We start from the raw sequence: 16,069 nt of genomic DNA on the forward strand, positions 1-16,069 counted from the left end.
CAGAAGAGCTGGACAGCTACTATATATGAATATAGGCATGTAAACCATACATATGGAAGAATACACATGGACTATATAGATATATAGTAAGTGGGTGTAAGCGCGTTCCTCTTGTTCCAGGGCTTGGCGGGGTTCTGCTGGAGCCATGCTGTGGGTCTGTCCGGTACTGGGGCAGCAAGTGGCTTCTCTCTGTTCAGACTGGTGTACATGTTTGCGGGTCGTACTCAGGGGAGACAGAGGGGGTGGTCATGTGACCTCGGGAGCGGCCAGTCCGTGTCGGGAGTCTTTAGCCCAGGTACCACTGCAATGAGACAGAGAGGAACAGATCGGTGAGGTTTGGTTTGCAACTTCATGTTTTCAGTGAACAATCAGTATCATCAGCAGTGTGTGAACTATATAATAACTTTCAAGTGTTAAGCTGGTTCATTTAGTTAATTTTGGGCATCAATCTGACTTTTGAAAATCATTATAATTTTTAATTTTATTACACTACTGTTCAAAAGTTTGGTGTCAGATTTTTTTTTTTTTTTAACACTTTAACTGATAACTCTGCTGTACGGTTGAGCTTAATTTGATAGGGAATAAATCTATCAAAAGGAAGAGATGAGAGCAATCTTTCCACAGCTGTACTGCCCCATCTCTGTGTCTGCTGTCGCCATGGGGGGTTTGGGAATTTCCAGTTTTCAAGAGACAGCAGCAGTTTACAAACTTCAGTCAGTCACACAGAAGGGAGAATGGTGCTGGTCAGTCATCAGATAATAGGGTCAAACAAGCAATTAAGGAAGCAGGGATGAAACCATAATGTTGTTGTGAATAGGGTAGAGGGTAAAGAACAGAAATATAGCAAAATATATGAGAAATGCAAAAATGTTTATTTACCATAATTATCCAAAATCATGCGTGACCGTACGGTTGATATGTCTGTAAAGGACATCATATAACATATATATTGCTATGTCTATATATATTATAGAGACACTTAAATAAAATTTTTTATCTTTGTGGACCCTAAAGGTTATGAAATGTTTCCAAGATACTAATAAAGTTAAAGGAATGTTTATTATTGGAAAATAACTAATAGAAATAGTTCTCTGAATTTAAATCAAGATTTACCATGGACTGACAACACAACCGTACGGTAGTTTTATATAAAACATATATATATTGCTATGTCTATATATATTATAGAGACACTTAAATAAATTTTTTTATCTTTGTGGACCCTAAAGGTTATGAAATGTTTCCAAGATACTAATAAAATTAAAGGAATGTTTATTATTGGAAAATAACTAATAGAAATAGTTCTCTGAATTTAAATCAAGATTTACCATGGACTGACAACTCAACCGTACGGTAGTTTTATATAAAACATAAATTTAAAAAAAAAAGTGCTTGGGGCTATTTATTAGATGTCTACTAATAAGAATTTTAAGTTAAATGATTATTTTCATTAGCTCCTTTTAGGGGTGAAAGTTAAAGCGTTAAAGAAATTACATTTTTTTCAGCAAGGATGCATTAAAAGTGACAGTAAAAAGATTTATATTTCAAATAAATGCTTCTTTTTTACCTTTCTGTTTTTTTTTTAAAGAATCCTATAAATGTATCAGTTTCCATAAAAATATGAAGCAGCACAACTGTTTTCATCATTGATAATAAAAAGAAATGTTTCTTGAGATCTGCAGATCTGCATATTAAAATGATTTCTGAAGGATCATGTGACACTGATGATGCTGAAAATGTATCACAGGAATAAATTACATTTTAAAATATCGTAGAAAACAGTTACTTTAAATTGTCATAATATTTCCTAATACTGCTGTTTTTACTGTATTTTTAATCAAATGCAGACTTGCTCAGCATAAGAGACTTCTTTCAAAAACATTAAAATCGTAATGACCCCGACCCCAAGTCTGCTTTATCATTCTAATTAAAATACAAAAAAAATTATTGTATTATATTTTTACTTATATTTCTAAAAATGTTTTTAAATCCCATTTAAAATAAATGTATAATATATTAATTACATTTTAATATATTAAATATAAATGTATTTTATTATTTATTTCATAATTTAATCATTGTATAGTTTTCTCATTTTTATTTATTAAAGTTCATTTGTGATATAATTGCAATATGTAAAGCTATAACAAAACTTACTTTTTACCTTAATTAATACAGGTTCCTGATGTTATTGTGCAAGACTCATCAGTGCATGTTAATTAAAAAATAACTGTTTTATCATCAAAATGTATTTCCAACTACCTGTCATAAAAAGACCACTTTCATGATTCAATCACTTCTCAAAGGATAAAATCAGGTCTTGTCCTGCATTTCTTTTCTAGCTGAATATACACATTCAAAACTATTCCACACTGCAAAAAAAAAAAGTGACTGCAGTTTCATGTCAACTTAGACCCCCAATCCTTTTGTTTTTACCTTCCTTGGAAGGTTTAAGACTTGTTATAACTCCCAGACCTATAATTCATTCAGTATCTGTATTATAATGGCAAAAAGAAAAGCATAAACTGCTTGTTGTTTTCTTATCGGATCACTTATGTATCAGCGTGGTGAGGTCTTAAGACGGTGCTTGACTCTGTGAGGGCTCAGCTCAACAACATTGTCTTTTTTCCTGTTCCTGTCCATCTGTTCCCTGTCTCTGAATGCCTGTACAGCGCTTTCCGCCACACAGAGCACACGGGTGTCTGTGGACTGGAGTGGTGAGGTTAGCGCGCTGCACCCCTGTAATCCTTCAGTGAAATGGGCTTATTGATTGCTGTGCTCCATTGTTCACGTTTCCAGCAAGTGAGCAAGTGTCGTTCGGTTCTCGCCCACTTTTTTCACTCCGTTCTCCCCTCCTCTTTCCAACTTCCCTCCTCCCACCAAGTTCAAGTTCATCCTGGTGTTACATCATGTCTGGTTGCCAGGGACAACCAGACAGTCGTATACGTGACTATCATTAGCAAGGCCCTTATCCCTCTTTCTTTCTCTCCCTCTCTTATCACCTGCTCCCTTTCTTGCTATTCTCTTTCTGGCTGGCGTTCTGTCCGAGCGATGCGATGCGATCCGCCCCGTCCCGTCCCATCCAGCCCCTGCTGCAAATACACACGCTATTGATTCAAAGTGTGCAGTGATTCGCTCGCTCCTCCCACATCTCAGCTCATCATGCATGCATGCTGTCCACCAATCAGCAGCCGTGATTAATTAAGCCCACTGAGTTTTCAGCCAATCAGAATAAAGCGCTGAAGGACTGCCTTCTAATTACAAAACAAGGCTGCACACCAGAGTCACAATTTATTATTTTCTGTCATTATTGCAAACTTTTATTCAATTAAGATCGGTCTCCTCCCAGACCATACATTAATGCACTATATAGACGGACAGTATATAAAGTGCATATTTTCTTATATAAAAAGGTATATGTAAATATAATTTAATAATTTTATTTAATGCATTTTGAATGTTTTAATGTGTTTTACATGCACACTTATATTTGTTATATAATAACTTATAATATATACATATGACACATTGCACTAAAAGTATATGTGAATATTATTTATTTTCAATAATTATACGCATTTTTTATATTTGAATGTATTATATAAACACTTCATAAAAAGTGAATTTTAAATTTTTGTTATATCACACATACAATATGTAACATACAAAGTGCCTTACACTAAAGATATATGTGAATACTATTAAATTATTTTAAATAATTATATGCATTTTGAATATTTTGTTAGAAAAAGCAGCTATTATATAATATCCATTTCTGATGTCGCCAATAATTAGAGATGCACTGAAATTCCGGCTGCCGAAAATGAGTTCACCGCTCAGGATTCACTTTCACGTGGTGTGACGCTCTGCGTATTATCCCGCTCTATGCGTGTGTGTGCTCCGCTCAGTCGCTCACGGCCCATGTGAGTGCTCCACTCATATACCGTTCATGCTCATCGGAACAGCAAAGTCCACTCAGAAATCAAGCAAAATACTGTGACAAAATTAATTTTGTACGGTGCCACAAATTTGTTACAATTTCCAAAGGGTGCCACGACTAAAGAAAGGTTGGGAAACACTGTTCTAGGCTACACAGAAAGCTTCAACAGGCTAAATCGGTAAATGATCTAATGTAGTTAAGAAGAATGAAATGTGAGTGGCTTCTATCAGGTTGGAAATGTCCCAGACATCGGAGAGTAAGGCTCTAGCTCACGGCTCGTTTAAATTCTATTGCTCACCGCAAGTGCAGCGGAGAAACTGGAAGGTTAGTTTTTAATCAATAGAAGTTGCTGACTCTGGACTTCTGCGCTCCGGTGCAGTGCAGCTTCCTTGTGTCTTTGTCTATATCGGCTCGACCGCTCTGAAACTTTTCCTCCCCATCCCCCCCTCCCTCTCCTGTCCTAAGAAGACTTTTGGAGACGGCGTTGTGCACAGAGAGCAGGAGCGTGTTGGGTTCTCTCCGATACACCCTGTAACTTTGTGGACAGTGGGCTTATGTTACAGCACAGAGGCTGTGCTGACAGCTGTGATTTAGTCTGCAGATACACAGCATGCAGGAGCACAGAGGGGAACCAGACAGACAGACAATAAAACGTGTGAAATTACAACCTGTCATTCTTGCGCTTGCAACACGGGCGGCCTTTCAGAACCAGAACAAACGCAGCTAAATAAAGAGAAAACAATCTTGTATAAATCAATTAGAAACTATATTTTGACACATTCTGTGGAATATCAGAGAGGTGCTTGCGAGAGATCAACTAATAATCATTTTCATAGATCGACTGATATGATACAGATTATTTTACTGTTTAAGTAACCAGTAACCAATATGCAAAAACAAATTAATTAATGCTTAATTTCTGACACAATACACAATGCTAAACAAGTAAATAATCATTAGACTACTACAATAAAAATACAAATTCTAAATATTATCAATAATAATGATGATTCTTGCCTTAGCAAGCAGCACTAATGAATCTTTTCATTGGCTCTCAGCTGCAAAAAGTCCTTAGCGGTGAAGAGGAACGCTGTGCCAGAGGAATTAAAGTGGTTTCACACACATCCGGATCAGTTTTATAGACTCTCAACTAATGAATGATGTTAAGATTTAATTAGGGGTGACAGAACCTAGATCGGTGTAAAAACGTACCCGTAATAAAACATCAAGTGTAAAAGGATCACTTCCTAACAAGAACAGTTGCACTGTGGGATAGTTCATCTTGGAAGACTTGGTTACACTTTATTTTAAGGTGTCCTTGTTACAGTGTAATTATACATATAAGTACTGAGTAATATTAATTAACTACATGTACTTACTATATGGTTAGGGTTAGGATTAGTGTTTGGCTTAGGGTTACTTGCATGTAATTATGCATAATTAATTGTTATTATAATAGTAAGTACATGTAACATGTGTAACAAGGACACCTTAAAATAAAGTGTTACTGAAGACTTAAACACAACAGCAATCCCAGATTATGGGGTTCAACCTCTCAGTATCTCCTCCTTCATCTGTCAGGAGACCGAATCACGCTGCAGGCCCAGAAAGAGAGCGGGATTGGGATTGAAAAAGCAAGATTCAGCAGAAAAAACTAACGAAACTGGTGCGGGGAGAGCCAGGCGTCCCGCGGGTCGCACACGAGATGATCCGCGATCACTGACCAACTTCGTACAACTGTACGATACCTCGGCCTGTTCAAACAACCATACAAACATGGTCTCAGAGCAGCATCTTAATGGACCGTTTCTTTTTCCTAAAGGTTCTGTTTGGACAGAGCTTCAAGCCACCCACACGGAGTCAACACACTCCGCTGTTTGTGTTCGCTTTGGCAGGAAGGATATGTACGGGATTAAGTCATTTCCATGCAACTACAGTGACATTGTGGCCTGCGGTTAGCATTAGCCATGTGAAGTCACAGAGGGTTGTTGTGGGGTTTTGAGATGTCCAATTCCCAAATGAATTGTATTTTTAAATCAGCTCTTTTTAATGATTCATTTGAGCGTTTGTGATTCACTTGGCTGTAGGGGAGAACTGCACTAACACAAGAGAATCGGAAACCATTGTGAATCCATTCATTTTAATTCTGGTAGTGATGTAAAAGGTTTTGAAGCTTCATCCATTTTGTGACAAAAAATGGCAAAAATTTTGAAAATGTAATACAATGAAGTAAGGATCATAAGCATTTGACACATTTACATATTTAATTTGGGGAATATTTGGGGAAAATATTTTTATATTTTATGAATATTTCTGAATTTTACATTTTCAAAATATATCATAAATTTGTAAAATATTTATAATATTTCAAATTTAATAATAACAAAAACAATAATTTATATATTAAATATTTAATGTATAATAATAAAATATATAATGTATTTCATATATTTAACATATAATGCTTTTTTGCATTTTAAAATATTTTTATTAAATCATTTATATATAGGGTGGGCCAGGATTTCTATATTTGGCTTTGTTTTCCTGTTTTCATACTTGCTGAAGGTAATGATTGAAAAGTATCTCGACCAATAACGTCCAGGCATTGTACATAATCGACCAATCGTGGCGCGTGAGAAGGTGGGATCTACAGAGAACAGTCAAAGCGATGCAAATGCACGTACAGATTAGATGTGTTTGTTCGTTCTTTTGACTTCAAGCGGCACTGCACAGATCGATCTAGGGCTGTGTATCACCAGCAAAGTCACGATACGATACGTATCACGATACAGAGGCCCCCAAATCTCTGTGACGATACATCGTCGTATTGATATTTTGAACACAGTACTAGATCGATCGGTGTTTGACATCAAAGTACCGTGAGAGCGATTCGAAAGCATAAGGAGCGTCTGCTCTTTATAGCTCTCACGGATGTCATACACCGATCGGTCTGCGCAGCGCAAACAGCCAAAACCCGGATATTTTAGGCAATATAGAAATCCTGGCCAGGACATGTCCCGTAAAAATGGCACATATGGTCACCCTATTTATATAAGTAAATATCATTATTAAATTGTAAATACATATTATTATTATTATAAATATTTATATATTGTTGTAAATATTAAATTGTAATTATAATTAGACATCTGTTTGGTTTGCACACACATATATAAAATAAAAATATCACACGTAAAAATATGTGTATACTGTTTATAATTTTGTAAATAATAAATAAATAAAATGGAATAATTTTAAAATATAAAAATAATTAAAATTAATAAACATATTATACATATCCATAATAAATTGTAAATTATTGTGTGAGAAATCACTGCCGTTTTGCTATATATATATACCAGGTGCATCTCAATAAATTAGAATGTCGTGGAAAAGTTCATTTATTTCAGTAATTCAACTCAAATTGTGAAACTCGTGTATTAAATAAATTCAATGCACACAGACTGAAGTAGTTTAAGTCTTTGGTTCTTTTAATTGAGATGATTTTGGAAATCATCACAATTAAAAGAACCAAAGACTTAAACTACTTCAGTCTGTGTGCATTGAATTTATTTAATACACGAGTTTCACAATTTGAGTTGAATTACTGAAATAAATGAACTTTTCCACGACATTCTAATTTATTGAGATGCACCTGTATATATGCACAAAATTATATATACACATACATGTCTATAATTTAAAATAATACAGTAAGTGTGTGTATAGAGAGATGGATGGATAGACTATTGAGTGACTTTTTTTAATCACTGAAGCAAACGGTCCTAACATGCTTATTCGCTAAAATGAATCGGAGCTCTCGCCGTAAGTGGGCTTGGTTTTAAAGGACGTACATCAGCGCTTGTAATTGACGGATAGATAGCTGTAGTTTTTCCATCAATAGCCTTAGTGTCCCGTTTGAAAGCCTTCAAGGTGAAAGCTGTATTAATGTAGTGAAAGGAGAGGGGCGGAGGGGAAGGAACCTCATGCAAATAACACACACCAAACACACATTGCAGCACATCTGCTAGAGCAATACAAGGTAAGACACGCAGAAATAGACTTCAGAGAGAGGAAAAGGAAGGAGAAAGGAAATGAAATGCAACGGTAACGGTTAATAGACTGAGAGACAGATTGAAACTCAGTTAAAGGGATAGTTCACCCAAAAATAAAAATGCTGATTTATTCACTCTCATGTAATTCCAAACCTGTATGACTGACTTTATATTTGGTGGAACACAAAAGACAATTTTGAACACTACAATGAACAATGAATGGGGACTGAAGTTTTCACACAAAGGAACCATAAAAGTATCATGAAAGTGATCCATATGACTCGTGTGATATATTTCAAAAATACTCTAACTTTGTGTGAGAAACTGACTGAAATTCATTCATGAGAGAAGTACAGTACGAATGAACGAATCATTCTTTTAAATGAGATCTTTAGAGTGAATCAGTTGATTCAGTTCACAAAAATAGTTTGAATGATTTGTAAACAAGTCATTCTTTTGAAGTGGATCATTTCAGTGAATCAGTTGGTGCAGTTCATAAAAATAGTTTGAATGATTTGTAAAAATGTCAGTTCACTCATTCTTTTGAAACAGAACTTTTTTTAGTGAATCCATTAATTCAGTTCATAAAACTAATCTGAATGATTTATAAACAAGTCGTTATTTTGAATTGGATCTTTTCAGTGAATCAATTGATGCAGTTCGGAAAAATAGCTTGAATGATGTGTGAAAATGTTCACAAAACCTGTCTGAATGATCTGTGATCAACTCATTTGTTTTAATGAGATCTTCAGTTAATGCAGTTCAGAAACTAGTTTGGATGATTTGTGAACAACTCATTATTTGAACTGGATCTTTTCAAGGAATCAGTTGATTCAGTTTATAAAACTAGTTTGAATGATTTGTTAACTGATAATTTGTTTGAATTGGATCTCTTCATCGAATCAGTTGATACAGTTCATAGAACTAAATGATTTCAAAAACAGTGCAGCAAACAAACAGCTAATAATATATACATACACATACATATATATAATACCTATAGGGGAGGATAATAATATTTTTAGTAAATATTTAATTGTAATAATAAAAATGTTCTCAAAACTGGTCTGAATTACTTGTGAACAAACCAATCTTTTGAAACTGATCTTTTTATTGATTCAGTTCACCAAACTAGTGAATAATTCACTTAACTAAACTAGTAAATGATTCGTTCATGAATTGGGCTCACCAGCTCACTGGAGTGGAAGATTATCAGTGAATAACAACCTGATTTTTTTCACAAAAGTATCGTGAATCTTCAGAAAACTTGGAATACAGCAGATGAGTCACATGGACCACTTTTACGAAAGCCTCAATCCTCATTCATTCACGTGCAACCAGCACATTCTTCAAAATATCTCTTTTAAATCATACAGGTTTGCAACGACATGCCAGAATTTTTCCAGTTAAAACCAAGTGGGAGTTAAACAAGTTGGGGCGATTGCGTAGAGGAATGAGAAATACGAGAAAGTCAGGTGGTAGAGATTAAGGAAGAACGATCTGAAGAGATAGAAGAGCGACAGAAACGGGGGGCTGGGAATCTTGGTCTGGTCCTTTAACTGGCTGTCAATGGCAGGAGTAATCTCATCAGGACGGAGGAGTGCTGAGTCAGCAGCAGCGCTAAAGTGCCTGAGGATGAGTGTCATCTCAGAGGAATTCAGCCTCATGTAATGCAAACCAGCCCGGGCCTGGAGAGCAGTGCTTATAAAAGCCATCTCAAACCCAAACCGCCCAGCCACGTATTACAGCTCCCTGCGGGACCCCGCAGACATTTACTACATTATTTATTTACATTTTGCCATCAGACGCTATGGAGGAAAAAAGAAAACGGAGCGCGGCAGTCCATTAGATGACCCCAAACAAACAGCTCACACCTGAGGGGGATATAAACATATTCATGTTGTTTATTATTAGAGCGGCAGCGGCGGAGGAGCGGCGATGTTCGCAGGTGTGAGGGAAACGGTCACTCTTCTCGTCCCCGTTTCAGATTTGTGGAAGCGTGTATGTGCTCTGACAGAAACAGCAGCCTGTGATTTTCTGGGGTGTGACACGGAGCATAGAGCTGAAATCAATCTTGGGTAATTAATTTGTGTGTCCGGCAGTCTGGCGCGCTGCCCTCTTCTGGCTTTGGGAGGAAACGCACGTGGGTGAAAATTAGTTTAAACAACACTATTAAGGAGGCATTGCCTTCCCTGCAGGCTTTTGGGGTTTCTTTGTCTCTGGAATGAACATTTATTATGAATTAGAGTAATAATCGTTAGGCGTGTTTTGTGGGGATGTCTCCGCAGATGCTTAACTACGGCAAATTGACGTGGAGGACAAGAGTCAATTACTGATGTTATCTCTCCCGCATGCTAACGTTTATAGGAAGCGAATAAAAGCCAAGGGTGCCGGCATTCTCATCTCGGCCTCTATGGGGCGATTTACTGCCTGCGTGTGTGTGTGTGTGTGTGCATGTCACATTGCAGTGCCTATCTGCGCTCCCCATCACACACAGTTCCTCCCAGCGCATTCTGATTAAAAATGCTGTTTATGAATCATTGCTTTATCTGCACTGCTTTGGGACCGGGGTCAGGCTACAGTCCCTGCACGCTGCGCAATTAAACGCAGATTACGGGCCTGTGCATGTGTGTTTGCAGTTTTTCTGTGCTTTATTGATCAGAATTGATTGATTTTGGTTTTTGTGAAGCATGCAAGCAGATCAGGGTTCAAATATATATATGATGTATTTTTTATTACATAAAAACATTTATAATTTCTATTACTCCAAAAAAAATTTTTTTTTTAATATATATTAAATATTTTATTACACAAATTATTAAAAACATATTTTATTTATTACAAAAAAAAAATTTTTCTTCACATTTTTCAAATATTATTTTATGTAATAATTATTTATTTAATTTGATATACAGTGTCATAATGCATATACAATTTGTACGCAATTATATATTGTACATAATGTGTAACAAATACACTGCATAAAATGCTGCATTTATATTTAAAATTATAAGTATTTAATATTGCTGCCACCATCCCACCACCCTGCTCTTTCATTCCCGTCCCCTCCTCCCATGGCAGACCCCTCCATCATACTGTCCCGTCTCTCGCTCTCTGCCTGGTTACCATGGCTGGGCCACTAGGAATGTTTACAGTTAGGGTCACATCATTCTCGTCTGCCCGTCACTTTCGCTCTCTTTTGTACCCCACCCCCGAAACACGCCGGCCACCGCGGGTAACTTTTGTCCTGTCCGCCCCAGGGTGGTCCACACCAGCTTATTAGGCCAATGAAATGGTGCGACCGAACCCTGCCGTGGGGTCACAGGCTCGTCAATATGGCCAGTCTGAGACTCATACAGTGCTTTAATATAAACTCACAGTCCAATCACTGTCTGGCTAGACAGAGCCTCAAAGAGTTCACTGACACAGTGGGTGACGGCACTTGGGAGATGTCTCTCGCAGCTGATCTAAGAGTTTCGCTGCCCTCGCTTCTATAGAACGATAAATAGCTTGCGAAAATCCTCATAGTTATTTAAAAACCAAAGTTATGGCCTAAACTTCAACTTCAGATATGTAGTAAAATGATAAAGTTGCTTTTTAAATAAGTACTGTATAATAAAATTAGCAAACAAGCAGTGTTTTGCCTTGCACCTGCTTGCATCAATTAAGGTGTTTGAAAGGCTGATTATTTGTTCATTTTCACATGAACATCGTTTTACGATGTTAAAATGAAGCGACCTGAACATCAAATGAAAGAACAAACAAACAGAACAAAAATTAACTGAAACAAAAGCGACTGTTTAAGAGTGTTAGTGCGTTACAAACTAAAATAGTAAGATGAGAACAAAAAATATTTTCATTAACTAAACTAAAAATCAAAACTCAAGTTTACAAAACAACAACAAACCTAAAATGCGACTATAATGTTTCAGAGTGTTAGAGAATAAAACAAAACCAAATATGAATTGAATCAGAAATGATAATAATGTGTGTGTGTGTGTCTGTATACAATAAATATTGTTTAATATCAATTTAATATTGATATTATTTAATATCGATAATTTAAAAATGATGTGCTTTTATCCCAATATATATATAGATTTATTAATAAATTTTATTATATACATTACTATATTTTATACATATTATATACATATACTGATACAGTACAACTATTTATGACCAACAAAAAAACAAACAAAATTTTTTTTAACCAAAATAAAACTCAAAAACTACAAAAAGTTTACAAAACAACAAAAACTGAAGTGCAATTATGTGCTCTGGACTACAAAATGAAAACAAAAATGAACTGAAAAAACTATAACAACTCCATTTGTCAAACCCCTAAATAGGCAACAAGCATAAGAACAGATAAATAGCAGTAGAAACCTAGTACACACAGATAAATATACAAATAGAGAGACAGAACCTTAGCCACCAAATGAGCTCGAAAAAAAGGGAGGGAGAGAGGAAAAGGTGATAGAGAGAAGGACAGAGAGAGAGAGAGAGATAGAGAGAGAAGGGGAGGCAGAGGCGGGAAGGAGGAATAAATAAATAAAAACAATAAATAATAACAACCCCCCGCTCCCCTCCCAGCCGGCCTGACAAACACCTGCCTCCATTCTACTGGGGGATGCGTGTCTTGCGGCCTGCGACACAGTCAATAAATCGATGGGAGGCTGCTGCAGGCCTCCGGACATATCACACACACACACACACACACACACACACACACACAATCTCTCTCTGATCCAATCCAGTCTTGAGCGTTTCTCTATGAGCGTGGTATCATCTCAGCTGTGTGTGTGTTGGTGTGTTATAGCTGCATTTACAGAGGTAACTCGTGCTCTTTTTTTGTCTGTTTGTGCGAGTGCAGGTGGCGGTACAGGCTGTATTTGTCATTGCAGATATGTGTGTGTGACGATTAAGGTTACAGGCGGCATTTCAGAGGTATTAGCATTTACACGACTGCAAAAAACAAACACAAGTTCATTTACATTAACAGGGTGATCCTGATGTCCATTTATGAATATATTAACAGTAGATGTTGAGCGATATGAGTTTTAAATGACTCATGATAACTACAGACTAGTATAATATCTATTAGGGATGGTAAGATTCACCGATTCGCATTGGTGCATTAGCGTAAAAGTAAAAAATATTGTGCATCGGATACAAGTTGGCATTTGTATCCTGATGCATCATTTCTAATATATTTGTATGTATCGTATCGTTGGCTATGCATCGAGATGCGTATCGAATTGGCCTCAGTTATGGAGATGCACATCCCTAATATCAATGTTTGATCATTTGATACCTACTTTAAATGAAAAGGTTTGCTTGAAATTTGTGTTCATCCTGTTTTAGTTGTAAAATAAATGCTAGCTGGTTCGAAATCTTATATCTATTGCAAGTACACTCATAAATTTTAGGTAAGGCTTAAGTGTCTAAATATTTTTTTACATTAAAACTTAAACGAACGTTTACACAACATTTACTCAACATTTAACACTATAATACAGAACTGACTTATGAACTAGCACGAAGAGAGCTAAAATGACTAGCTTTGTTCTGTATCACAAAACGTTTATGCTTGAGTAAATGTTGAGTAAACGTGTAAATGTTCACTGAAGTTTAACAGCTTATGTTATTGGCAGGGTTGCCAGGTTTTCACAAGAACACCCGCCCAATCGCTACTCAAAACTATCCCAAAACTAGCCCAATTGTGTTTCGAGGGGGTCCCCAGTTAAAATTCGCATTCCAGGGGATAAATATCATGTTATTGTAGTCGCTTCAACCCGCGGACATGAAAAACAACCCACGGCAACAGTGTTAAAGTAGCCCAATTCCCCGGGAAAACGACGGACTTGGCAACACTGTTTATGGGTTATAGGCTGTGTACCTCTAGCTGGTTCGAAATCTTATATCTATTGCAAGTACACTCATAAATTTTAGGTAAGGCTTAAGTGTCTAAATATTTTTTGACATTAAAACTTAAACGAACGTTTACACAACATTTACTCAACATTTAACACTATAATACAGAACTGACTTAGGAACTAGCACGAAGAGAGCTGAAGTGACTAGCTTTGTTCTGTATCACAAAACGTTTATGCTTGAGTAAATGTTGAGTAAACGTTGTGTAAATGTTCACTGAAGTTTAACAGCTTATGTTATTGGCAGGGTTGCCAGGTTTTCACAAGAAAACCCGCCCAATCGCTACTCAAAACTATCCCAAAACTAGCCCAATTGTGTTTCGAGGGGGTCCCCAGTTAAAATTCGCATTCCAGGGGATAAATATCATGTTATTGTAGTCGCTTCAACCCGCGGACATGAAAAACAACCCACGGCAACAGTGTTAAAGTAGCCCAATTCCACGGGAAAACCACGGACTTGGCAACACTGTTTATTGGTTATCGGCTGATCACCTCAAAACAGCCAAATGTTGTAACAGTCATTTCAATTTGTATTAAAGGGATAGTTCACCCAAAAATGAATGTTGATAACCAAACAGTTGACGGTAGCCATTGATGTCCATAGTATTTTCTTCCATACTATTGAAGTCAATGGCTACTGTTAATTGCTTGGTTACCAACATTCTTCAAAATATCATCTTTTGTGTTCAACAGAAAACAGAAACTTATACAGATTAATGGTGACAGAATTTTCATTTTTGGGTGAACTATTCCGTTAATATATTAGTTGCGGTACCAATACTGGATTTAAAGGCCTAATGCACAAACTGATAACCGAAAAACTAACTAACGTTTAAACAACATTTACTCAACATAGAACTGACTCATAATAAATTGTTTATGCTTGAGTAAATGTTGAGTAAATGTTCATTGAAGATGAACAGTTTGTTTTATCAGCTATTGGTTGATCTTGACAACCTCAAAATGACCAAATGTTGTAACAGCCATGTCAAATTATAAATTGTAGCATATGACAACTAATTTGTAGCATGTAAGCGATTGTACATGTGTGTGAGGGGTATAAATCAAGGTTGCGTCCACCGTGCCGTGTAATCTGAGTCTGAACATGCCAATTACACACAATAAATCAGCTATGAGCTCTCACAGCGAGTGAGCGAGTTATATGAGCTGGCATAACAGTGCTGAAAGCCTATTATGACAGACAACAAGCACTCTTGATGTACTTTTAGGGATTCGGTGGATCTGTGCATGTGTACTCACCTGAGGCTGCTGAGGGATATTTACAAAGCTGGGGTCTCTGGGGCCCACGCTGACAAAGCGCTGAGCGGGAGACGTGCTCGGCGTGGAGTAGGCTGTGGTGAATTAAACAAACACACACACACACACACACAAAATGAATATCAATATTGTATCTGGAGCAGTACAGCTGTTGAGAGGAAGGCTTGATACGGACACTGCGTATGTTTGATGGGAAATTCTATTCATTATGAAAAACACTGAAGATAAGCTTTCACATGCTTGGGAAACCCGAGACACTTTGCGTTCAGGATCAAGTGTTGAGTGTGACAGCAGGTGATGGGCTGTAGTACTCACTTGGAGAGGTGGGGGAGTTGCCGCCTCCCTCAGTGGAGGTGGAGGGAGGTTTGGAGTCTGGCACGGGCAAGGGCACGGGTCGCGCCATTGGGGGAGGCGGAGGAGGCGGCAACATGGGAGTGGGCAGGAACGGGTTGTGCACCTTCCCATGACTGCTCCCGTTGGGCTGGATAGAAAGAGGACATAAAAAACATGAAAACACACTCTGGGTATCAACTTCCGGACACATATGACTAGCAGGCACAACAGAAGTATCACACGTGCACGTCAGGAGAATGTGCTCAGCAATTTTTCGCTGCTCCTAGTCATAAAAAATTCTGCTGCTTTGCGCACTTCACCGATCATAATCTATGACCCAAACCGCTCGCTGTCTCTCCTCCAGCCATCAGGGCCACATCAGTTTGCCCAGAGCTCAAAAGGACTGCGAATTCTGTATCACATTTATATTGTCATGTAATTTGTAGTTTAAATTGCTAGGTTACCTTTTATTATTTACTTTCGAGAATGTTTATATATATGAATATTTTTTATTTATTTTATTTAAT

General features: G+C 37.1%; 1 protein-coding gene across 1 annotated transcript in view; it reads right to left on the reverse strand.

The window, feature by feature from the left end:
• Nucleotides 1-7: 7 nt before the first annotated feature.
• The window catches only part of LOC107715118 (nuclear factor 1 A-type-like), a 37,840-nt gene continuing 21,778 nt past the window's right edge, over nt 8-16,069 (reverse strand). The window contains exons 5-7 of the mRNA XM_016521187.1: nt 15,525-15,690; nt 15,192-15,283; nt 8-301 (exon numbers count right to left, since the gene is read on the reverse strand). Coding sequence (XP_016376673.1) covers nt 287-301; nt 15,192-15,283; nt 15,525-15,690 — 273 coding nt within the window. The 3' untranslated portion in view covers nt 8-286. The remainder of the gene's footprint in view (nt 302-15,191; nt 15,284-15,524; nt 15,691-16,069) is intronic.

This window comes from Sinocyclocheilus rhinocerous, unplaced genomic scaffold (assembly GCF_001515625.1).
Source record: "Sinocyclocheilus rhinocerous isolate Xijiao unplaced genomic scaffold, SAMN03320098_v1.1 scaffold509, whole genome shotgun sequence".
In the NCBI taxonomy this organism is placed as follows: domain Eukaryota; kingdom Metazoa; phylum Chordata; class Actinopteri; order Cypriniformes; family Cyprinidae; genus Sinocyclocheilus; species Sinocyclocheilus rhinocerous.